Source organism: Caenorhabditis briggsae (assembly GCF_000004555.2).
Source record: "Caenorhabditis briggsae complete genome, chrIII, whole genome shotgun sequence".
NCBI lineage: Eukaryota > Metazoa > Nematoda > Chromadorea > Rhabditida > Rhabditidae > Caenorhabditis > Caenorhabditis briggsae.
The window spans coordinates 1,491,790-1,517,418 of NC_013490.2; the positions used below are offsets into that span (position 1 = coordinate 1,491,790).

A 25,629-nucleotide genomic window follows, 5' to 3' on the forward strand; every position below is an offset into this window, starting at 1 on the left:
ATCTGATTCTGCCTGAGACTGTAGACATCCTTGAGCTGTTGGAACATCAGTGAGATACCGCTGAAGTCCTGCCGCCGATCTCCATCTTATTCTGCATTGAATTTCCTCCATTGAATGCCCGATTCTCCTCATGTGGTTGGCTCCTCCTCTTCTGAAGCAGTGATGAGTCGCTCCCGGCTTCCCGATCGCAGCCAGCATCTTCGTCGAGAGCGTCGAAATAGCTTGTTTCGAGAGCTTCTTCGAGCCGTCCAGATGCGAAAAAACGTATGGGCACTTTCCTTTGGTCCGGAGTCTCCATCGGCACATCAGGTGTCCGCATCACTGCCTGGCTCGTGTTGAAGAACGACGATCTTCCGAGTCTCAACTAATCATTCTTTGCCTTCTCTACATGCACCTCAATCATCCCGCCTTTTTGTGTTACTCCTGCCCACTTGATCTTAGCTGCTTCCGATTCTCTTAGCATGACATTGAACGATAGAATTGCCAGCAACGCGTCTCGATCCCTCTCCGGACTGTCTTCTTTCATTGCCAACATTGTGATCTTCTGCACATCCTCCATAGTCACCTTCACTACTTCTTTCTTTAGCAGGCTTTCCTCTCTTCTCTTTGACTTGATGATGTCTGACACAAAAGACGCTCCGATGTTTGAAATTAATTCGTTTGCTGTTTGATAGGCAGCCGAGATCTTCGCCAAAGCACTGCTCCCGATTTGCTTAGCTCTGTCCAACAAGTATAACAGAAATGACGACTCATCCATTGGAAGCTTCTTCTGAGAAATCCACGAATTTCTCTTGTCGTTCTCTGCCTTGTAAGCGGCAGCCGTGGACGTAGCTTTGGCTTCAAAGGGGATCATCTTGAGTCTCTCGATGTGGTGTCCGAACTCTTCACCTGCCTTCTGCTCGAGTTCTTCGACGAACTGTCTTTTGGCTTTTTCTGAAAATTATAGTTAATCTCTTTTCGTTTAAAGACTCGTTAAAACACGTAGAATGATTTCGAAATTCGAGTTTCATGCCTGTTCGGGCATGATCGCTTCGAGACCCGCGGCGCCTGGAAAGTGTGTGCGCCTTTAATCTCGCGCGTCCTTTTTCTCCGCTCTTCAACGAAAAACATAATATTCTCTATATTTCGACGGATCGACATATATTTTAAAAATAGATTCATTTTGCTGTTGAGGGACAAAACTATATGTGACAAACTATCCAGAAATTTTATATTTGAAATTTTTTTGCTGCGAGATCTGAAAATGCTTTTTCCCCCTCGAATAGTTATCATACTTTAAAAAAATGTAAAAAAAGCTCCGCGTAATTTCGAAACCGTAGTTATACAGCCAAATGGATAAATTTCAGATTAAAAAAACAGTTTTAGGGTTTTCCAACATGCTTTTTCTGGTAGAACACATTCTGAAACTCTAAGAATTAGAAGAATTTTCGAATTCAAAAAGGGAATTTTGGATTTTTTCCAAAACTGTAATTTCAAAGCTCATAATGTGAAAATCTCAAAACTACAAAAACTCCCAAAATTCGATGAAAACTGGACGAAATATGACAGTTTCATTTTTGACAGTAAAATTTTTCAAAATCTTGAAAGTGCTCTAACTCTGTCAATTTTGCTCCAAATCAAGTTTTTTTTACAGTTTTGAATTTTTCACATTTTTAGCTTTAAAATGAGTATAATCATGACCATATTTGAAAATTTGTGAAATTTGTCCAAAATTGGGTCCCACCACGAAAATCGTGAAAAATGAAATTCCACTAAACCCAGTCGAGATTATACTTATTTTAACGCTCTGAACAAGGTTAATCCACAACAATTGAATTTGTAGAAACTGAACAAAAACTGACAAAATTATGGTTGTTCAAAGCAAAGCGTCAAATTTCAGCTCCAGGAGTTATACTGGCATAACTCGTTCAGTTTTCATTCAATGTTGATTTGCTAAACAGATTTGAGTTTCTCTAAGTTCAAGCTTCAAAATAAGTATAATCATGACTATGTTTGGATATTTTCGATTTTTGACTTTTTTCACCTTATGCGCCTTTAAACGTTCTTGGCTTCTTTCGGCTTATCTCAGCTTAGAAACCTCCAAACCTAGGCATGATTAAACTCATTTTGAAGCTCTTTTCATGCTTAATCTGAATATCGAGGTATCAATAAAAAAAAGTTTGACCAACGACAAGATTTATTCATTTTTTTGTTAACAAATGAGTGTGTGTTCTTCTTTCGACAAAGAGAGAGAGAGAGAGAGAGTGATGGTGAGGGAGAGAGAGAGAGAGAGAAAATGCGCTCTTGGGGATTTTTGTAGGTGGTGAGAAAGAGAGAGAGAGAGAGTATGTGTGTTTGTAGGAGAGATAGAGAGATCGTGGTGTACTGTATTTAGGATAAAAAAATAAATTATTATAATGTTCTGTCTTTTTCTTCTTTTTGATGATAGTGATGGTAGGTTGATGATGGTTTATTCAGATGGTGGTCCCTTGTGGTTTTACTTGCGTCCGAAACGCAAGTACTCGTGCTTTCTCTTTCCGAATCTGAAAAAAAATTTTTTGGGCTCTTTTTTTTTTGGCTCGGTGGGAAATTGAATTTTGTCTTCTTTTCGAAAATTTTCTTCTTTTTGTTTTTGAATGAGAAATTCAATTAAAACAAAGACAACCAAAAATGTAGAAACTTATTTTTGGTGAAGAACAAAGGTCCCCACCCCCCACCACCAAAAAATGAGCAATGCTTTTTTTTTCGGGGTCAAATTGGCCAAATCAGGCTTTTCCAGGGCCTGCCAGGCCCTCTAAACTGGATTTTTGGAAAATTCCTGGAAAATGGAAAAAATAGAGGAACAAAACAAAAATAAGGGGGGGGGGGGAAACCAGAAGTTTCAAATGAGTCTCGTGAGAGAAAAAAAATCCCAAAAAAAATTTGGAAAAAATAGGTCAAACTACATTAGCAATTTTGGAAAATAGGCCCTGATTAGACCACAAAGGCCCGTTCAGGCTTTTCTAGGCCTATTAGGCTCCTCTGAACTAGTCTACAGTACTTTACACAAAAATCAAAAAGGTTTGCCACCGAGTGGAATCGAACTCGGGTGGTGGTTTTCCAAAGTTTCGGGTCGGAAATCCCACTGAGCCAAAAATGCGGTTTTTGGAAAATTGCTCAAAAACAGCTTTAAACATTATTGTTTTGATTTTTAAACTAGTTTTTTGGGATTCCCAAGAAATCTTGAGTCTAGAAAGCTTTTTACCCAACCAATTTAGCTGGATTTTAGGGATTTTGGGGTGATTGCTCATTCTAAGCTAGTGTAGACCAGTTTGGGTCGTTTCAGACGTTTTTAAGCCGTCTAAACTAGTCTACTGTACTCCACACAAAAATAAAAAAGGTTTGGCGCCAAGTGGAATTGAACTCGGGTCGTGAAATTGGCTGTTGTGGAAAAACCCCACTGAGGCAAAAGTGCGGTTTTTGGAAAATGACCCTAAAATCGCTAAACATCGATTTTTAAAGGTTTTTAGGGTTGTTTTTTGTGATTTTCAACAACTTTTGTGTCAAATAAAGTCGAAACCAGCGGTTTTCAGAGCAGAAACTTCATAAAGTGTTTCGGGGGCAGAGGGGCTAAGCCCCCCTACCCATTGCTCATTTTAATTCGAACGTAGTCATGATCATACTCATTTTGAAGCTCTTCTTCTCACAAATCCAAAAATCTGAGTCCCAACTCACCTGAGGTACTCGTGCTTCCTCTTTCCGAATCGCAAGTACTCGTGCTTTCTTTTGCCGAAACGAAGGTACTCGTGCTTGCGCTTCTCCATATCCCCATCACTCTCGTTTGTCTCCTCTTCAAGAGCCAATCCTGGAATCATGGGCTCGTCTTGGGGCTCAGAGGAAAGTGGTATGAGACCTTGAAAGATAGGAAAGGGATAGGAAAGATTTTGAAAAAAAGAAAAAAAATTTTAATTTTTTTTTTAATTTCCAGAAAAAGCTGAAAATCACCTACCATGGGTTTGCACCAAACGCTCGACACCTTCCGAGACCAGAGCTCCAAGTTGAGCGAGCAGCATGCTGCTCTCGCTCAGCTGGCACAACAGTGCCTCTTGTTGGTCGCCGTTGTTGGCAAGGATCTGCAAGTTTGGTACTTAAAATGGTTAGAAATGAGTTTGAAATTCTTAAAAATCACAGAAAACTAGCCTAGAATTCCAAAAAATCGATGAAAAACGAGTTTTAGAGCGATTTTCGGAAAATTGCACTTTTGGCTCAGTGGGTTTTCTGGTTGCCGGGACTACCAATCTCACGAGCCAGGTTCAATTCAACCCGGTGGCCAATATTTTTTATTTTTTGTAGAGTACTGTAGGATAGTTTAGAGGGCCTGGAAAGGCCTAAAAAGGCCTGAAAGGACCTATATGAGCCTATTTTCCATAAGAATGAGCAATGAGCCAAAATCCAGATGGAAGTTTTAGAAAACCACTTTCCAAACCTAAAATTGCTTGAAAAACTCAAAAAACTAGTTTAAAAATCGAAAAACTCATGTTGTAAGCTGTTTTTGAGCGATTTCCTAAAAATTGCACTTTTGGATCAGTGGGTTTTTTGGTTGTCAGATTACCAATCTGACCACTCAGGTTCGATTCCACACGGTGGCTAATTTTTTTTATTTTTATGTTGAGTACTGTAGACTAGTTTAGATGGCCTAAAATGCCTGAAAAGGCCTTTTCCGGTCATTGCTCATTGTTAGCGAGCTACCGTAATCCCTAGAAAGCTACTAAAAGCTACAATTTTCATGTCCAGTGGGGCGAAATTGCATAGCTGTCATGTTTCTGTGGAAAAAAAACGAAAATTATAGGGTCCAGGAGCCTCTAAGGGTCCTAATGAGGGGTTGTAAAAGGACTACGGTAGATTTTTTCTAGAATTTTCTAGAAAATTTCCCCAGATTATGATGTTTCTTATTTTGAGTACTACACACTAATCTTCAATTACTCCCACTTCAAAAAATATCTAATCTCGGGTGGGATAAGGTGATTTGTGCTCAATAAAAGTCATCATCATGATGCTATTCAAAGAGATCAAAATTTTTTTTTTAAATCTCAATTTTTTGATCAAAAAATACACTTTTAGGTCAGGTCAAACATTCCTAAAACGACACGCAGGAGACTGAATCAAATGAAAGATTCAGAAGGGCAACTTTTGGATTGCTCAGCTTTAAAATTTCCGGTTTGGAAGATTTTGGACCCTTTCCGGACCATCTAAACTAGCCTACTGTACTCCTCACAAAAATAAAAAAAGTTTGGAGCCAGGTGGAATCGAACCCGGGTCGTGAGATTGGTAGTCGGGAAAAATCCCACTGAGCCAAAAGTGCAATTTTCAGAAAATCGGTCAAAAACAGCTTTAAACCTCGAAATTTCGATTTTTAAACTAGTTTTTTGAGCTTTTCAATCAATTTTGACTTTAGACGCCTTTTGTCCAGCCGTTTTCCAACCAATTTAGCTGAATTCTGGGTCATTGCTCATTCTTAACAAATTCTAGGCTCGTTTAGGTAGTTTTAGGCCCTTTCAGGCCCTCTACACTAGCCTACTGTACTCTACACAAAAACAAAAAAAGTTTGGTACTAAGTGGGATCGAACCGGGGTCGTGAGATTGGTAGTCGGGAAAAATCCCACTGAGCCAAAAGTGCAATTTTCAGAAAATCGCCTTTTCAAAGCGTTTAGGGTAATTTTTAGGGGTTCTAAATTAGTTTTTCGTGATTTTTAAGCAATTTTAAATCTGGAACACTTTTTTCGCACCCCTTTCCAGTCAATCTAGCTCACTTTTGAAGCGTTGCTCATTCTTAACAAATTTAGGCCAATTTTCGCCTTTCTAGACCTTTCCAGGCCCTCTAAACAAGTCTACAGTACTCTACACAAAAATAAAAAAGGTTTGGTATAAGGTGGAATCGAACCGGGGCCGTGAGATTGATAGTCGGGGATAATCCCACTGAGCCAAAAGTGCGATTATCAGGAAATCGATCAGAGACAGCAGAAAAATGTTCTTAGGTGGTTTTTAGGGTTTCTAAGCTATTTTAAGCTTATTTACAGCTATTTCCAGCGGTTTTCCTCTGGGTTCAACAAGATTGCTCAGCATAAACACCCCAACCTATCTCAGACCTTAAACCGGTCAAAATGAACGGATTTCAATGATTTTTTTCCTAAAAACGTTTTCCCCTATTGCTCAGCTTAAAATCTCCCCGACTCACTGATTGGCAATCCTTTGGGTTGTGAGCAGCCTGAACAGCTCCAGCTCCGGCTCCTGGAGCAGCATCCTGACCGTAAGCGGCCACGATGAGCACTAGAAGTGCGGTGGCGGTGAGGCGAATCATCATATGAATGAGCAAGAAGTGAGCTCCCAAGGCTTTGGGAGCCAAAAGTGGGCGGAGCCTGGAGAAGGGGAAAAGTGGGCGGAGCTTAAAAGTGGTCTGGGCTAGAGAGGGCCACGTCAGATGATGAAGAAGAGGGTTAGAAAAAAAAGAGAAAAAAAGAATGACCAAATTTTTTAAAAGGGTTACTGTAGTTTTCAGAAAACACGGAAAAAACAAACAAAGCCGCTAATTAGGAGATCCGAGGATTTGTGGGGTTTTTGGATTTTTGGAAAATTCCTGGAAAATGGAAAAAATGGAGGAACAAAACAAAAATAAGGGGGGGGGGGGGGGGAAACCAGTAGTTTCAAATGAGTCTCGTGGGAGAAAAAAAAATCCCAAAAAAAAATTTGGAAAAAATAGGTCAAACTACATTAGCAATTTTGGAAAATAGGCCCTGATTAGACCACAAAGGCCCGTTCGGGCTTTTCTAGGCCTATTAGGCTCCTCTGAACTAGTCTACAGTACTTTACACAAAAATCAAAAAGGTTTGCCACCGAGTGGAATCGAACTCGGGTGGTGGTTTTCCAAAGTTTCGGGTCGGAAATCCCACTGAGCCACTTTTGCAATTTTTGAAAAATCGCTCAAAAACAATCGAAAAATCGATATTTATGTGTTTAAAAATGGTTTTTCGTGTTTTTTGAACATTTTCAAACCTAGATTCAGTAAAATTTATGAAATTTTATTTTTAAAAAATTTTCAAAAATTCCAGATTTTTCTGAAATTTCGCAATTTCAGCTCGAGACAAGTCTAAAATAGTCTAAAAATGGTCTACACACAAATCAAAAAAGATTGCCACCGAGAGGAATTGAACCCGGGTTGTGAGATTGCTATCGAAAATCCCACTGAGCCAATTTAGCAATTTTTTTGAAAATCGCTCAAAAACAACTTTAGAGCTCGACATTTCGATTCTTGATCTAGTTTTATGAGTTTTTCCAATCTAGAATATTTTTTCAGGCATTCTAGCTGCATTTTGCTGAATTTCGGGTCATTTTCATTTCATTGCTCATCCCTGACAAATTTTAGGCTCGTCTAAGCCTCTTTTAGACCTTCCCAGGCCCTCTAAAGTAGCCTACAGTAATCTACACAAAAATCAAAAAAGTTTGGAGCCAGGTGGAATCGAACCCGGGTCGTCAGATTGGTAGTCGGGAAAAATCCCACTGAGCCAAAAGTGCAATTTTCAGAAAATCGCTCAAAATGCATAGAAAAATCGATTTTCAGATGTTTAAAGTGGTAATTTTGTCATTTTCAGCTATTTCAAACCCTATATTCAGTTTAATTTAGTCATTTTAAAATAAAATTTTTTTGATTTTTGAACTTTTTTGTTCAAAATACAAAAATCTTTTTTTTTTTCAAAAAACTTTGGGACCATCCCTTTGTGTCGGCGAAAGTCAAGAAAGTCAAAAAAAAGTATAGAAAAACCACTAAAACAGGCAGTTAGGTCCACTGATTGACAGGTACATGGATACCAAAATCCTAAAATTTCGAGAAAAAATTTTTTTTTTTGAAATGTTGAACTTTTGGAAAATTCTAGAAAAGAAAATTTTCTGAAATTTCCAGAAGTGTCTGAAAGAAGCTAATTGCTCATCCTTGTTTTTCAAAAAAAAACCCAAAAAAAAATGAAAAAAAAACAATTTTTCAAAAAAAATTTTTTTCAGGGTCAACATTTTTTAAAGGTGCGTATCTCAAAAACTACAGTAGCCAGCTTAAAACTACAAACTACAAAATTGCTCAGTATAAAAAATTACACATTTTTGTAGTGGACAACTTTTTGATGGGTACTGTAGTTTTTGAGATATGCGCCCGGGCGCCTACCGGAGCGCGCCAAAGTTTAAAGGCGCATATCCAAAACTCTCCAAAACTCCAAAACTACAGTACCCATCAAAAAGTTGTCAACTACAAAAATGTGTAAATTTTTATGCTGAGCAATATTCCAGTCGACAGTTTCCCTCTATCTACAGTAGCGTTTGAGATATGAGCAATCCTAGCGAGCACCGGAAATCCTTGTTTTCCATGTGTCCCATGAAGAAAAATAATTATATGTCCCATTTTTCGGGTGTCCCAAAAAAAAAGAAAACAAGAAATTTTTCATGTTTTCATGGGACCCCAAGGGTATTCATTAGCAGCACACACGACATTCTTTTTCCGAATTTCCTTCAGAAGACGTCGTCGTTTTTGGAAGAAGACAAAAAAAGATAACGTCATCTGGGCCTAAAAAGATTCCAAAAATTTGGGAGGAACTAGAGGAATCCATTAGAAGCGTAGCTGGGATTACTGTAGTTCCCTAGCTAATTTCAATTTGAAAAGGATTTTTTTATTTGAAAAAACAACGCGAAAAAATTTTTTTTCGGCTGAAAATGAGCAATTTTTCAGATTAGTGTAAAATTGCTCATTTTCAGCCAAAAATCTCCACATTTTCAGATTTTTTCCACACAAATCTGTCTGTGTAGCTGTGAATCCGGATGTCCTTCATTTTTGGCTTAAAATTCCTCTAGAATTTCCACCTCCAGACTCTCATTTGTCATTTTTCTTCCTTGAAGTCGACGTCGTCTCAAGTGTCCCCCCGTCATTCTTGGAAATTCGAATAAAACGAAAAAAAGGAAAAAAAAATTTCAAAGAAAAAAAAAGAACAGTTGTCAATGACAACTAGAAGTACCGTAGCCCTCGTCCCACGTCTTCTGAAGGGTAATCCATCAAAAAATTGTTTCAAAGGGCCTTTTTTGAAAAAGGACGGTTTTGGTCCATTGGACTTCCAAAGAAGAGCCCAAAAAAGTAATCGTCATCGGGAAGAGAGAGAGATGATATCTCCAGAATGTTCTGAATTATTCATCTTGAAGTACATCCAGCGTCAGAAATTTCTTGAAAAAAGGAAAATTGAAAAATTCTCCTTTTTCCAAATTTTTTCAAGCTCCGGGGGGCTCCAATGCATTTCCAATCAGTTTCGTTTTCGGTTTGAAAAATGATATTGGCTCCTGTTTCCTCTTCTTCTTCTTGCTTTCCTTTTTCTTCTTTTTCTGGGGTTGACTAATCCAAATTAGAGCCTAAAGAGAGAGAGCAAAAGGGGGCTGAAAAGAGGGGCGAGTCATCAATCATCCTTCAAAAAAGAGTTTGAATGGGGGAGAAACTAATTCAGGGGGAATTTGGAGAACAAAAAGAGGAGCATGGAAACAGTCGAAGGAAAAATTTATATCGTCATCTCGAAGAGGGGTTGAGACATCATTTTCAATATCCACATTCTAAAAATCAGAAAAAGAGAGAGACTTCAGACACAAACTACATTATCCAAAAATCAATCAATTAGAAAATAGTTAATATTGGAAGTTTGGTTGTTTGTCGTATCCGTAATCCTTGTACCACTTCTTCTCCCACCAGTATTCTGGTTGTGGCACGAAGAATTCTGGCTCTCCGTATCCGAGTTGTTCTGGTGTGTCGATTCCGAGCTCCTTAAGCGTTGGCTCCACCTGCAAAATAGGATGTTGATGATAGTGGTCATTTTAGTTGATGACTGAGAGGAAAAAGAGAAAACACTTGAATATTCCGACATTAGCCATTCTGGAGAGATATGACTAAGTAGAGACGACGTTTCCAGTGTTTTGAGTGCCAAAAAAGGAATATTTACCTGCTTCACGATGTATCCGTAGATGGAGTCACGGTTCTTTTGGTTTCCGCACTTAATCTTGATAGCCTCGAGGAATCGCACGGCGAGAGCAAAATCGTTGACGCGACGGCAAGCACGGAGTCCGGCTTCGACGACCTTTGGGTCTGGGATGACGTCGTAGTCGTGCAACTCGGTGAGAGCTGAAATATGGATGACGTTAAGGTTTGGAAAGTGAAAGATACATATTTATGGAGAAAGTCAAGGTCTTGGAGGGGAAATTCCGGAGAAGCAAGGTTTCGAATGTATAGCCTAGTTTATCCAGAGCTATTTAGAGTTCATATGGCAAAGAAAAGCCGCTCACTAGAGAAAAAAAATCATTTTGACTCTATATTATCTAAAAATCGAATTTTGTTCGGCATTTTTTATATTTCCAGTGCAAATTCTTATCAATTATATTGCCGCGTTCAAAGTTCCCGAATCTGGAGTTTCTGGGCCCACAAACAGCAGATTTGGGAACTTTGGAAGCGGCATAATTTTTCAAAGCTCTCTTAAAAGCCATTGCCCCTTTTGCAGATAAAAAACTACAAATTCTATCAAACCTACCCTTTCTGACCTCCCATCCGTCGATTTCTGGGCGGTTGAGATAGTTGATGAAGTGGTTGTCGAACTCTGAAAATCAATACTTTTTACTACAAACAAAAAAACATTGCTTCGTGCACGTAGCAGTGTTTGCTCTTGCTCTTTTCGCTCTCTCGGCACGCATACATTTTAAAAAAAACACTCACTATCAGCTGGCCACTTCTCCATAACGTCGTCACCGTGTCCGGAGACTGGAGTGGTGGTGGCGATGGAGCGAACGGCTTGACGGCCGGTAGCGGCCAGACGGGTAACGGCACGGGTCAACGAGGCCATTTTACCTGGAAAAATGGGTAATTTGAGATGTTGAGAGCAAAAAAAAAAGAAACGCAAAGAAAACAAACAGAAATCAATCTGCGGGCATTTTTAGGCTAGAAAAATGGCAAAAATCGGAACAGAACAAAAAATCAGGAAAATGGAGGGGAAAATGCGAATTCCTAGAAACTGCGATAAAAAATGCCTGAAATTTTCTACAAATTTTCTATCTCTATCTCGCATTTTCCAAATTTCCGCTCCCTAAGAACCTGAAAATTACAAGAAAACCAAGGTTCTAGACAAAAACTTAATTTATCCTGAAAAATAGGTTTCTCGGCACCAAAATTCGATTTTTGAAGTGAAAAATGTTGATTTTCGAGTTCTCTACATATTTCTACCCTACTTTTGGGGAAAAAACCAAGCGATTCTTGAAATATCGGTGAAAATACAATTTGACCTGAAAAATACGTTTTCCCGAACCAAAATGCGATGTTCATAGCTTAAAATGTACATTTTCGCATTCTCCAAGCATTTTTACCCTACATTTGAGAAAAAAATCAAAAAATTCCCGAAAAATTGGCTAAAAACGGTTGAAAAATCGATTTACGGGCAGACGGGCTGGAGGGTGGAGTTTAGGAGCGTGTTTCGTACACTTGTGCGTCGCGCTCGTCGAGTGTGTCGTTGAGACGACTACGGTAAGTGCGTGCTGTTGCTCCCGTTTTTCAGCCGGGAAATTTGAATTTTGAATTTCTGCTCGTGTCGATTTACGGGGAGCGATTTTCAGTTGAAAATCTGAAAAAAAAGAAAATCAATGAATTTTTGATATTTTTAGGACTAAAAATAAATAAGAAATTTTTTAAACCCGGAAACTTCGAAAATTTTCAAAGATGTTCTTTTCAAAAATCGATTTTTCAAGATTTTCTTTAAATTATTTTTCAAAAATTGACTTTTCGGGATTTTCTCAAATTTTAATGCCTGAAATTTAATTTAAACCATATGACAAGCATGCTATGTTGCATTTTCACCCACCCCCGTAATCCCAGAAGCTTCTGACCGCGCAAAGAGGCGGCAAATTTCAAAAAGAGGTCGTTGGAAATTTTCCAAACAGACAAAAGTCATAAAACTTGAAAGAAAAGCGGAGAAAGGCGGTGGCAATTAATCGTTTACGCCCCTCTTCCAACCCCTTTGGCCACAGATTTATGAGTTTTCCCTCTCTTTCTCTGCGTCTCTCTGCTCCCCATACTCTCTCGTCTGGGGCTCTGTGGTGCAATGTTTTCCAGGTCAATGGGTGCCGACCCGACCCGAAAAGTTACACCTTTGCGTTATTTTTACATTTCTATACTTTCTAGTTAGCCAATTTTCCGATTTTCCATTTTGAAAATTGGTTTTTCAAAATTTAGAATTTTCAAAAAAAAAACATTTCAAGACCGTTCAAACTCTTTTACAGTACTCTTCAGAAGTCTAAAAAAAGATTGCCACCGAGTGGAATCGAACCCGGGTATTGAGATTCCGAGGAAAAAAATCCACTAGGCCATCTGAGCAATTTTTCTAAAAAACGGCAAAAAAGAGGGTTTTTATGGTTTTTAGGGGTTTTGAAACTGATTTTTGCATTTTAAGACATAGTTAATTTAGTTTGAATCATATTTTGAAAGAAATAAAAAAATTAGAATTTTTGAAAATTTTTTTTTTACAAATTTTGATTTTTTTTCTTTTAAAAAATGATCAAAAGTAGCTTGAATGTATTTTGAAAGTGCAAAAATCCGTTTTGAAACCCCCGAAAACCATAAAAACCCCCATTTTAAAAGTTTTTCAAAAAATTGCACATATAGCCTAGTGGATTTTCGATCTGAAAATCTGGGAATCTCAACACCCGGGTTCGATTCCTATCGGTGGGAAACTCTTTTTGCACCTGTTTAGAGTACTGTAGACTAGTTTAGAAGGTCTGGGAATGTCTAAAATGCATTTTGAAAAATAGTGAAACTTGAATTTTCAAAAAACTTTTTTTTCAAAATTTTTTGAATTTTCATTTTTCTCAAAAACTGACCCAAACTGGTTTAAATATGTCTTAAAACTGCAAAAATCAGTTTTTAAACCCTGAAAACCTACAAAAACTCGATTTTTTGTCATTTTTCGAAAAATTTCACAAATGGCCTAATGGATTTTCGAGCAGAAAATCCGGGAATCTCAACACCCAGGTTCGATTCCACTTGGTGGCAAACTCTTTTTGCATTTGCTTAGAGTAATGCAGACTAGTTTAGATGGTCTGGAAATGGCTGAAATTTTCGTTTCAGAAAGTTGAAGCCTAAATTTTAAAAAATTTTCGAAAAAAATTTTTTTTTCAAATTTTTTCCAGATTTAAAGGAGCTTAAGAATAATCTAAAATCAATTTTAAAACACCTGAGACCACTTTTTTCGAAATGTTTTTTTTCAAAAATACCAAAAATTTTTAAAAATTGCCTCAATTTTCTCGCCCCCCCTTGCTCATCCTCCTTCAATTTTCTCACATTTTTCTCACAAAAACTTTTTTTTTCTTAATCCTTCCGGCCATATATATAGCATCGCTCTATCTCATGAATGATTGACATACATATGTACACACACATGTAGTTTTTAGAATTTTTTTATTTTTTGAAAAAAAAACTTTTTTTGGTTTTTTTTGTTTAGAAAACTATTCATGTGGAAAGAATCATAAGAAATATATTCAGAAAAAAAAGTCAAATTTCTAGCTCATGGCCTAATTTTGGATTTCTAGGGCCCATTAATTTTGCTAGCTCCAGCCATTTTCCTTTTGTGAGCCTAATTTGCCTAATTAGGAGTAATTATCCCCAAATAAATCACTATCACCGTCTGTTTTCTCTAACCACTCTTTCAATTTTTCATACTATTTTTTCCTTTTTTTTTGAAATAGTAATCCATCAAAAAAAAGGAGCATGACACCATATGTTCATTTTAAACGATATACCTCTAGAAAGCGCGCTCTATCTCAAAAACTAGACTAGCTAGCAGAAATTAATAACTACAAAATTGCTCAGCATAAAATTTTACACGTTTTTGTAGTTGACAACTTTTTGATAGCTACTGCAGTTTAGGAGGTATGCGCCTTTAAAGATGATAACCACTACCCCCCCCCCTCTCCGCCGCCGCCGCTGCTCTGGGGGTCACTTAACTTCAAAGACGCATATCTCAAAAACTAGAATAGCTAGCTAAAAATGGATAACTACAAAATTGCTCAGCATAAAATTGTACACATGTTTGTAGTTTGTTGTGTTTAGGTTGCTATTGTAGTTTTGGAGATACGAGCCTTTAAAGTCGGGGCGCACCCCATGGGTGGGCGCGCAGCACGTGGGCGGGCGACGGGAGGGTCAATCTTTAACATATCTCAAAAACCACAGTAGTTATCAAAAGTTGTAAATTATCAAAATGTGTGAAATTTCATGCTAAGCAATTTATTAACTGGCAGATTTTAGCTGGCTCTCTTGGTTTTCGAGATAAGGCCGTCTGAAAGTTCTTCACACTGAAAAAAATGTCCAAAAGAGTTTTTTTTCGAAATTTCAAAACGCTATTTCCAGCAACCCCAAACATTTTTAATGTTTCTAATTGTAATATTCCTACTCTTAATGCCTAATTCAATTAGTACCAGAAAGCGTTCCGTCTGTTTTCCCTGGAGACCCAATGAAGGGGTGGGGCAACTAATCGGCTTTTGTTTGGTGTCAACTGTCCCCCCTTATGTCCCCCAGGAGATTTTCTTCCTTTTTCCTTTATTCTCAAATATCCATTCTTCTGTGTTTATCCACACACAGAAAGACAGGATTTTACCGGCTTTCAACAGATGGTCTGGGATGGTTTCAAGTTTAAAGGCGCATATCTCAAAAACTACAGTAACTAGACGCAAAATTTTCACTAGGAAATTTGTAAAATTTTATGATGAGCAATTATGTAGTAAACCATTTTTAGCTAGTTTTTTTTTGGTTTTTGAGATATACGCCTTTAAAGATACCCGCCCTCCCGGCGCCCACCCATGGGTTGTACCGCGCCAACTTTAAAGACGCATATCTCAGAAACTACTGTAGCTATCAAAAAATTTTCAACTATAAAAATGTGTGAAATTAAAAGCTGCGCAATTTCATAGTTAAAAAATTTTTGCTAGCTTTTCTGGTTTTTGAGATATTCCAAAATTTGGAATCCTTGTTTTTTCTTCTAAAAAAATTTTAAAGAAAAATTCCAGAAATTTTTTTCAAGGACCTTATTTCATTTTCTCTCCTCCTATGGGTGTGAAAACCTAATCAACTCAAAAACCTTCTTCTTTTCCTTCTTTTTATGTCTTCTGGAGTCTTTTCTTGCCTTTTTCTCTTCTAACTCCCTATTTTTCTAGAATTTTCTTTTTTTTTTGGTTGTTTGTTTTGGTCAACAATTTTTATGGAAAGTTTAAAGCCGCGGTCAACCAAAAATATATGTGTGGACATCCGGACATTTCGAAAAACAGACAGGAAAATAGAAAAAAGAGAATTTCGAAATCCTAGAGGACCCGTTAGAAATGCATTATGAGTCAGTGTCCCCCGACCGCCCGTCCCCATCTGGTCTAGGAGAAAAATGGAGTAACTAACTGATTGTGAAATAATCGAAAAGTTGACTATTTTTAGTTTATGATTTTTTTTGAAAAATTTGAAAATTTGAAAAAAAAGTTGTTTTTTTCCAAATTTTCGGAAATTTTCTTTTTTTTTGTTTTCCCGGATTTTGGATTTTTTTTTTGAAAATCAAAACATTTTTGTAATAGAATTTTTATAATTCTTCAACTTTCGTGATATTTCAGGATTTTATAATTTTCGGAACTTTTTTGATTTTTCTATTTTTTTCAAATTTTCGGAAATTTGAAAATTTGGATTTTAATACTTTTGAATTTTTATGATTTTCTAGATTTTATAGTTTAAGAGTTTTCAGAATTTTACATTTTTTTGTGAAATTAAAAAAAATGATTTTTCAAAATTTTCAAAAATTTCAATTTTTCGGAATTAAAAAAAAAAAAAAATTATTCTCTAATTTTTCGTTTTCCTTTAATTTTTGGGATTTTAAAGTTTTTGTAAATTCCCAAAATTTTTAAATTTTTGGAATTTTCAAACTTTTATGATTTTCAAAATTTCAAGGATTTTGGGAATTTTCAGATTTTCATCTTTCGAATTTTTTCAACTTTTCAGGATTTTGGATTTTTTTTTTGAAAATCAAAACATTTTTGTAATAGAATTTTTATAATTCTTCAACTTCGTGATATTTCAGGATTTTATAATTTTCGGAACTTTTTTGATTTTTCTATTTTTTTCAAATTTTCGGAAATTTGAAAATTTGGATTTTAATACTTTTGAATTTTTATGATTTTCTAGATTTTATAGTTTAAGAGTTTTCAGAATTTTACATTTTTTTGTGAAATTAAAAAAAATGATTTTTCAAAATTTTCAAAAATTTCAATTTTTCGGAATTAAAAAAAAAAAAAAATTATTCTCTAATTTTTCGTTTTCCTTTAATTTTTGGGATTTTAAAGTTTTTGTAAATTCCCAAAATTTTTAAATTTTTGGAATTTTCAAACTTTTATGATTTTCAAAATTTCAAGGATTTTGGGAATTTTCAGATTTTCATCTTTCGAATTTTTTCAACTTTTCAGGATTTTATAGTTTTTGATTGTTTTGAAAAGTTAGATTCTCGGATTTAGACAATTTTCAAGATTTCAAGAATTCCAATTTTTGGAACATTTTTAATTTTCAAAATTCCATTCCGAAACTTTTCCCCATAATAATTCTTCATTCTTCTCCCTCCCAATTCATTCATTCCCCTCTTCTTCCATTTTTCATACTTTGCAATTCACAGAGAAGAGCCAATTCCTTAGAAGACGTCCTTCTCCTCTTAATCGTTTATGTGATGGCGCGTCTCCAGAAAACCCCCTCACAACTATTCCTCTATTCATTATTTTTGCTCTCTTTTCCCCTCTAACAAGAGAATTCTGAATCCGAACACATTTTAAAGGGATAGACTGGACTGGTCGAGAATAATCTAGATCACCAGTTTTGACAAGAGAACAGAAGAAGCCATTGAAATTAGTAGACAAGGGGGTCCGGTCCCTTCTTATCTGATCGTTTTTGATTGAGAACCAAGACAAGGGGACACATTTTGAGAGGGGAAATGTGTGCTCAGTTTTGCCAAGAGTTTCGCAATTTTTCTCTTCCGGATAGTTTTGCACTGAATTAGAGGAAGTTCTAATTTAGGAGCTAGGTTTTTTGCAGTTTTAATGTTTAAAATAAAGTTTAAAAGATCCTGATTTTGAGATTTGCTCCATTAAAACCTCTGTAACACAGCTATAAGATAGAATTTCAAATTTCTGACTGCAGATTTGGACTTCTCGTGGTAGATTTGATAAAATAACAGAATTTCAGACAAATTGAGCCCTGGGAATAAGTTTAAAAGCTCGAAGAAAGCTAGCGTTGGTCTGCTAAATAATTAGCAGACCAACGTCTCTTTCTCTGCGTCTCGTTGGTCTGCTAATGTTTGAAAGCGCAGGGCCTGATGTTTGAAAGCGCGTAGGCCTGCTAAATAATTTTTATGCTAAATAATTAGCAGGCCAACGAGAGACGCAGAGAAACGAAAGAAGTGGTCTGCTAAATATTTTGCAGACCGATGCGCACCACCCAAACAATAGCAGACCACTATCTAATTGTCTGCGCCTCGTTGGTCTGCTAGCTATTTAGCAGACCAACGAGAGACGCAGAGAAACGAGAGGATTGGTCTGCTAATTATTTAACAGACCAATGCGACCTTTCTTGGGCTCCTATCAGGATCTCCCATGGTTCAATTTGTCTGAAATTTTGGTATTTTATCAAATCGACTATGACAAATCCAAATCCAAATCTGAATTTTCACTTTGAGCTAAGTTATAAGGTTTTAATGGAGCAAATCTTTAATTGTCGGGTCTGCTAGCCATTCATCAAAGCTTATAAAAACCCAATCTAGGTAATGTATCATTTTGAAACTAAATCTCTTGTTGTTGTTCACCACCTGTCCCTTTAAACATGGGGTTCCTTCAAACGTGGGATCCCTTTAAAGGGACATACTCTTCTATATATCCATGTCATCCTTTTCTGGGGGTGTCTTCTTCTACATAACCACCTGTCGTTCCCCCTTTTCCCTCTTTTTCTCTCTCCTGTTCTCTCTTTTTGTCCCCCATGAAGGGTCATCTGGTCCCCTCTGACGAGACATTGACAGGCAGCACATACACCGGGACCGTCTGGACAGTGCCCTTTTGTCTGCGTCTCTCTGAGTAGAGTGATCTTTCTTGCTCTATTGACTATATTTGGCCCTTTTAGGCGCTTTTAAAAACTGATTTTCTTAAGTTTTTTAGCAGAACATTGTGTGTTTAAAAAAAATTCGTTTCAAAAGCTAGAAATTAATTTTTGATCTACTTTCTCGCGCGTTTCTCGCAAAATTTTGAAAATTTCAAATTATGTGTCGAAAAATCGATTTTTCTTGCGATTTTTGACTTTATGCTGAACTATTCTGGTCTAAAATTGCTCACTGAACTCGATTTTTCTGCCTTTCTAGTTTTAAATCATGTCAAAACCCCCGTTTTTGCCGTTTTCCTCCCTATTTTTCCGACAAATAGCGTTTTCAAATTCCCGCCAAACGATTCAAACTATTCAACGGGGCTGTGAGAATGAATTCTAGTGAATTCTAGTATCCGCATCACTCTCGAAAAATGCATATGAATATCAAAATGTGTTTGAGTATGTGTGTATGAGCGAGAAATTTCCATTCATATGCAAATTTTTCGGCGCCTCCCGTTCTTCTTCTCAACTAAAACGGGCGGCGCATTCCCACAATTTTCGAGTACTTTTGTGTGACCGAAAATTGTCGAGATTTGAGGGAATCTCAATTAAAGATTATTTTAAGCTCTTTTAAGCTAAAAACATCCTAAATTTTGCATTTTCTGACTTCAAATTCGTTTTTAGAAGGTCAACATTAGTTTAGACACATTTTTTCCAGCAATTTCTTTTAAAATAGACTTCAAAATGTCCATATTAAATAGTCGAATATTATTTTTCAAAGATAGGCCTCTTTAAATCCTCTATAACTCAGCTCAAGGTGAATATTTAGAAATTCTGACTTCAGTTTCGTGTTTTTCGGTGTCGATTTGATGTATTGTCGAATTAAAAAAGTGACACCTGAGAATTTAAAAACTTTTGCTTTTTTTGATCTACGAAAAAGTGCGGCAAAAACGTAATATTTCAGAATTTCGGCTTGTTCGAGCTACTTTCGTGTTTAATTTTAGTTTTTTGCTTAAAAATAGATTCTAGAGATGCTAGCGATCGTTTTTATATCAAGAAATCAAAATTTTGTTCAGAAAATCCCACTAAATTCACATGAATAAATTTGTTATCTACAGTGTCCGTTTTCGCTCCGCCCCCTCGTAAATCGACACGAGCGCCGTCTCCGAGATTTTCAGGTGTCACTTTTTTTCATACTTGTAACGGGCCGGGCCGGGCTTTTTCCCGAATTTCCGAGGCCCGGCCCGGCCCGGCGGGCCTGTCATTCCACAAGTTTTGAAAATTTCAAAAAACCAAAAAAAATCACATAAGGGGGGACCCTTATGTGATTTTTTCGATCAAAAAAATTTTTTCGAGTTTTTTTGATATTTTTTGATTAAACAGACAAGCAATCCAAAAAGCACAAAAAAAATATAAAAAAAATGTATTGAGAGTTCAAAATTCGGTTCAAAATGATAAAATTTTTGCTACCGGGCCTTCCGGACCTTGAAATTTTCCTCAGGCCCGGCCCGGAATTTTACAAGTATGCTTTTTTTAATCCGACAATAATAGCAAAGTTTCAAACAAATTGAGCCATGGGGAATCTCAATAATGCCCCAATCAAGCTAGAATTGATCTGCTAAACATTTAGCAGGCCAACCTTCTCGTTTCTCTGCGTCTCTCGTGGGTCTGCTAATGTTTGAACGAAGCACATTGGTCTGCTAATTAATAAACCCCTCATAAAACCTTTAATTTTCAAGCTTTTCTTCCGGTTTTTTGTAGTTTGTAATCTTAATATTTAGCAGACCTAACAAGTAAAGATTTCGAGTACTTTTCCATGTCCGAATTGAATTTGAACGAATTTAGTGTCCTCTTTTTCAAGAGGGACGGACCCCTTTCTTCTCGGATTCTGCTCGGATTTTAAAGAAGAATAACTCTCTCCGGAGATGAGCAATGCGAATCGGATGAAGAATGGGAAGAGAATTCCCTTTTTATGTGTTGAGTACTATACTAAATATTTTCGAGATTTTTATTTATTCATAGAAATTTGTTTTGCTCAAATTCTTTGTGTTCAGAATTGGTGTCTTTTTGAAGGATACAAATTTTAAAAAAAGAGAAATATTGGTCTGTTAAATATTTAGCAGGCCTTAAAACACAACATACGCCCCATCGACATTTGTTTAATATTTTTTAACCGATTATCAGTAGAGCGAAGTTTGCTTAGCAAACACTATAAACTTTTATGCTTCATTTAGCATTGTTTGTTCGCTGACGAATATTCTCTTTTTTGCCTTTTTAACCCTCAAAATTCAATTTTCAGGTTTCCCACAGATTCCCCAAATGCTGCTAAACCTATAAAAATTGACAAGAATAACTACTACAATGGTTGGATTACTGATGATAGTGCTATGCTCGATAGGAGAGGTGATAGCGAAAGGTTTGTGTGTGTAGTTTGTAGTCTGAAAAAGATTTGCTCATTTAAATACCCCTATAACTCAGCTGAAAGTTAAAATTTTAAAATTCTGACTTCAGATTTGAATTTCTCGTAGTCGATTTGATATAATGGGAAAAGTTCAGACAAATCGAGCCATGGGAAATCTCAAAAATGACCCAAGCAAGCTAGCATTGGTCTGCTAAATAATTAGCAGGCCAACTCTCTCGTTTCTCTGCGTCTCGTGGGTCTTCTAGTGTTTATGGCTTGTGCAAACACTAGCAGACCCACGCTCTCGTTTCTCTGCGTCTTCGTTGGCCTGCTAGCTATTTAGCAGGCCAACGCGTTTCCAAACCTTAGCAGACCACTCCTCTCGTTTCTCTGCGTCTCGTTGGCCTGCTATTTATTTATCAGACCAACAAGATGCAGAGAAACGAGAGAAGTGGTCTGCTAATGTTTGAAACTAGAAAAAAGCGCATAAAACCTTTAATTTTGAAGCTTTTTCAGGATTCTTTTTCGATTTTTTGTAGTTTATAGCCTCCAATTTTCAGTAGACATTCGCCAAACGACTGCCAACAAGGCGTTCATGGAAACGATGCGAGCGGACGGCTACGAAATCGTGCACCCGTTTCAAATTCGTGACAAAACGAGCGAATCGGAATCGACACCCGGAATTATTTTTTGAAAGCTCAAGAACATTATGCTCATGTCACAATTGTTATTAGATCGACACAGTTGGGACGGCTGAAATTGGTGTTGGAACGGAACAATTTTGTTTTCCTGAATCAGACAGCGTTTCATAAGTTGGACGCGGATGGGGAGAGGGTTATACAAGTGAGGAAGAGTCTAAATTTCGAATAAGACTAAAATCAAAGCTTTAGCTTGAAAATTAAGCGAGATATGGACACTAACAGTGTAGTTGGGTCAAAAATGGGTCATAACTCGGTTCTTGTTTAAGCTAGAGCTCTGATTTTGGTGCCGTTCTAATCAGCGTAATATTTTATGACTACGTATCAAAGATCAAGTTCTAAAAATTCAATTTTTCCAGAACCGCGTTGAAAATTGCTACTACCAAGGTACGGTAGGCGGTGAGGAGAGCTCATTTGTGGCACTGAGCTCTTGTAACGGACTCCGTGGTGTCATTTCGTTTGCCAATGGTACCACCTACGGTATATGGCCTCTCGACGGTGGTGATCGAAATTCCAGAAGACATCCCCACATTTTATACAAATCCGAATGGGGTCAAGAAGCGAAATGCGGGTCCAGTATGGCTCATTCTGTTGGAGAACGGGTTAAGCGATCGGAAAATATTGTTCAGCATAAACATCGGAAGCATCATCGACGATACGAAGGGGTGGAGCCTAATTTGGCTAAAAGAGACGTGTCGAAACGAACGAAATATGTCGAAGTGGCGTTGATCGCGGACTATGAGTTTGTAAGTGATCGGAGAATTTGAATTTTTCAAGGAAATGTATTTTTCCAGATGAAACAACGCGGACTACACGACATGGACGCCATCTCCTATATGCTCGAGTCGCTGAATGTCGCCGATTCGGTAAGAAAAGCCTAAAAACCCTGCAAACACGACGAAGAATCATAAATTTTGACCCATTTTGAGAGAAAATGTGAGAAAAACCTGCAAAATCACCAAAAAGCATGATTTTTGATCCATTTTCGAGAGAAAATGTAAGAAAATAACCGAAAAATCGCAAATAATCCGAAAAAACGACAAAAAATCATACAGTTTGACCCATTTTTAAAACACAAAAGCGAGAAAATACCAAAAAAACGCAAAAAAATTTTTTTGACTTATTGTTGATATGTATATATGTATATATATATATGCCTACTAAATAATTAGCAGGCCAACATGTCATTTTTCAAAAAATTGCTTCTTCAAAACCCCTATAGCTCAACTGAAACTGAAAATTTTGGAATTCTGACTGAAGATTTGAATTTCTCACTGTCAATTTGATGTGATAGCAAAATTTCAGACAAATTGAGCCATGGGAAATCTCAAAAATGACCCAAAAATGCGAGACTTGGTCTGCTAAATATTTAGCAGACCCACGCGCTTTCTCTCTTTCTCTGCGTCTCGTTGGACTGCTAGTGTTCGCATTGGCCTGCTAAATAATTAGCAGACCCATGAGTGACGCAGAGAAATGAAACGAATTCGCTATTTTGGCCCAAAATCAATATTTTATCGATTTTTAAAAGGTTTTTCGCCGATTGTAATCAATGTTTTTCTTTCCAGATGCTCTCCCGAGACCTAAACATTCGTCTATCAGCTGTCTACGTGGAATTATGGTCCGACGTTCAACGAATCGATCTACACGAAGACATCGAACGGACACTATCAGGAGTTGTGGATTACGCGGCTGGCCACATTTATCACATTCAGAAGGACGCGTCGATTCTGTTCACCGGCGCCGGTGGCTTCGCGAATCAAGAAGTTTCGAACGCGGCGATTCGATCGATTTGTACCGCGCGATCGGCGGTTATTCTGAGGGGTGTTGAGCAGTTTGCTACGCATTGGAATGGTGAATTACTGGCACAATCGATTGGACATCTTCTCGGTTTGGAGCATGATACTACGGCGTGTAGCTGTGAACCATCGCCAGAATGTGTGATGAGACAGCAGCCGGGAAGACTGGGCGCTCCGTTTACGTGGCAATTCTCAAAGTGTTCGGTGGCACGGATGCATGGGATTTGGCAGGATGGAAATATTCAGTGCTTGTTGAATAAGCCATTTCAGGTGAGAGTTCCTAGATTTTTTTAGGTCATGACATAGATTTTTCAGATTTTTCTAGGTCATGACCTATTTTTTCTAGGCCATGACCTAATTTTTCCAGGTCATGACCTAGATTTTTTTAAGATTATGACCTAGATTTTTTAGTTCGTGACCCAATTTTTTCCAGGTCATGACCTAGATTTTCTAGTCCATGGCCTAGATTTTTCCAGATCATGACCTGGATTTTTTTTAGGTCATGACCCAATTTTTCCAGGTCATGACCTAGGTTTTTTAGATCCTGACCTAGATTTTTTAAGGTCATGGCCTAGATTTTTTCTTTATAAAAATTTTTCCAGGTCTCCGAACTTCGCGAATGCGGCAACGGCATCGTCGACGGCAACGAAGAATGCGACTGTGGAACACGTGAAAACTGCCAGGATCCGTGCTGCGACCCGCTGACATGCACCCTACGACCTCATGCTCAATGCGCCGCCCATCAAAAGTGCTGTCATCGATGTGAGCTTCGCAAATCCGGAGAAACTTGTCGCTCCTCAAAAAGCCCATGTGACGTGGCAGAAGTTTGTGATGGAAAATCCGGGGACTGTCCTCCAGATGGCCACCTAATCGATGGAACGGTCTGCGGGCAGGATGGACAGTGCTGGCGAGGGAATTGCTCAGATAATCATGAGCAATGTCAAAAGCTATGGGGACGAGAAGCCCGGGTCGCTGAACCCGTGTGCTTTGAGCAGAATACCAAAGGAGCCGAATATGCAAACTGTGGAGTTCAAAACGATGGAAATTACCATAGCTGTCAACTGGAGGACGCTCGATGTGGTACCCTACACTGCCATTCTGGATCCTTGACGCCTACAGATGCCACGTTGAAAGCTTTCACTTTTCATTTTACCGAAAATGAGAAGCAAGTACAATGTAAATCGATTGCGCTGAGCACTAGAGCTTCAGGAAGTGCCTACCAAGCATCTATGGTCTCCGATGGCACCAACTGTGGATCCGGTAGAGTCTGCGTGGGCGGATCCTGCGTTGAAATGTCCTCTGTAACCTCTGCGACAGCTTGTCCCACTAATAATCTGGCTCTTTTGTGCTCTGGCCATGGACACTGTACAACTACAGCTAAATGTGTTTGCTTTAATGGATGGGCAGGTGCCGCTTGTGATATTCGCAGTAATACATCCACGTATCAAGCTGGCATGGGTTTTGACCCATTTAAAACCAGCGAGAGAGATGGCCACATTTCCATAGGCTCCAAGAAAATTGTGATTCCCCATATTGGGACCACCCTGGACACCATAACTCTATTCGCCATTCTACTGGGCTTTGGAATGTTCCTGATGCTCTGTCTCGTATGTTTGATGGTATGCTACCGTCGCCGATCGATAGTGGAGATCCCAAAACCATCTGACGAAAAGCTTGAAGAGTCCCCAGATCGACAGATTAAATTTGGGAATATGCCATCCTATAGAGAAGAAAAGAGGAAGAGAAAGAGCAATAAGAGGATCTACGGAGCTCTAAATCGAATCACAGAAGCTGATGAGCGAGATTCAACCAGTCTGCGGTCTAGGGATAGTGTTGGAAGTCAGCCAATGCTTATTAGGGATCCCTACGCGACCAATGAACACATCTACGCGGAATCCACGTCATCCGCTGCCCCCAGACAGTTCCGAGGAATAAACTCTGACGGATCCTACCCCTTAAGATCATTTGGATCGTGGAGATCATCCGCTCAAATAAGCCCCGCCTCCTCATCAGGACACCTTACCGATGTATCGACGTCCACGACGCCGTTAAGACTAAATAAAATCGGGAAGCTGCTGAAAACAATGCAACAGTCGGATGATGAGGCGTCGGTGACGACGTCGCCGTTCTCCGAGAATCACTATCATTTGCAGAATTTGCAGGTAGGAATTGATTGAACATTGCCGAAAAAAGCATGAATTTTGACCCATTTTTAAGAGAAAATGTTTTTTGCGAAGGAAAAATAGCGAGAATGGGTCTGCTAAATATTGAGCAGGTCAACGAGAGCGTGGATCTGCTAATGTTTGCGTGAAGCGCGTTGGCCTGTTAAATAGCTAGCAGACCCACAAGAGACGCAGAGAAACGAGAGCGTGGGGTNTATGTGCAAGAAATCATGATTATCGGCTTAAAATGCGTTTTTTAGCTCAAAATTTCATTTTAAACCCAAAAAATAATTTTCTCAGGCCCACGACGACAAATACGTGCTCTCAGCGGAATTCAAGAAGGAAGGACGCTCAGGACAGGGAAAAATCATCAAATCGATCGGCGCCTATATCGATAACGACGGAGAGATCATGATTCCACTCGTTC

The 25,629-nt window shown here is 38.1% G+C and overlaps 4 protein-coding genes across 4 annotated transcripts in view; 1 reads left to right on the plus strand and 3 right to left on the minus strand.

Moving 5' to 3' along the window:
• Positions 1-46: 46 nt before the first annotated feature.
• Positions 47-559, minus strand: CBG15763 (the record flags this gene model as incomplete). The annotated part of the gene is made up of 2 exons (XM_002640825.2): positions 47-359; positions 432-559. The coding sequence occupies 2 exons, from the start codon at positions 557-559 to the stop codon at positions 47-49; spliced, it is 441 nt and encodes a 146-aa protein (XP_002640871.2).
• A 1,917-nt stretch (positions 560-2,476) lies between these two features.
• On the minus strand, positions 2,477-6,316 carry Cbr-flp-14 (the record flags this gene model as incomplete). The annotated part of the gene is made up of 4 exons (XM_045243397.1): positions 2,477-2,522; positions 3,694-3,823; positions 3,968-4,091; positions 6,194-6,316. 4 exons carry the CDS (start codon positions 6,314-6,316, stop codon positions 2,477-2,479), a joined length of 423 nt encoding a protein of 140 aa, XP_045095791.1.
• A 3,344-nt stretch (positions 6,317-9,660) lies between these two features.
• On the minus strand, positions 9,661-10,862 carry Cbr-cco-2 (the record flags this gene model as incomplete). The annotated part of the gene is made up of 4 exons (XM_002640828.1): positions 9,661-9,813; positions 9,972-10,150; positions 10,554-10,619; positions 10,736-10,862. The coding sequence occupies 4 exons, from the start codon at positions 10,860-10,862 to the stop codon at positions 9,661-9,663; spliced, it is 525 nt and encodes a 174-aa protein (XP_002640874.1).
• Positions 10,863-20,506: 9,644 nt separating this feature from the next.
• The window catches only part of Cbr-unc-71, a gene marked incomplete at both ends in the record, with an annotated part of 5,664 nt that continues 541 nt past the window's right edge, over positions 20,507-25,629 (plus strand). The window contains 8 exons of the mRNA XM_045243398.1: positions 20,507-20,561; positions 21,107-21,174; positions 21,207-21,389; positions 21,604-21,990; positions 22,039-22,110; positions 22,810-23,310; positions 23,643-25,202; positions 25,313-25,341. Of these exons, the coding sequence (XP_045095792.1) occupies positions 20,507-20,561; positions 21,107-21,174; positions 21,207-21,389; positions 21,604-21,990; positions 22,039-22,110; positions 22,810-23,310; positions 23,643-25,202; positions 25,313-25,341 (2,855 nt within the window). The remainder of the gene's footprint in view (positions 20,562-21,106; positions 21,175-21,206; positions 21,390-21,603; positions 21,991-22,038; positions 22,111-22,809; positions 23,311-23,642; positions 25,203-25,312; positions 25,342-25,629) is intronic.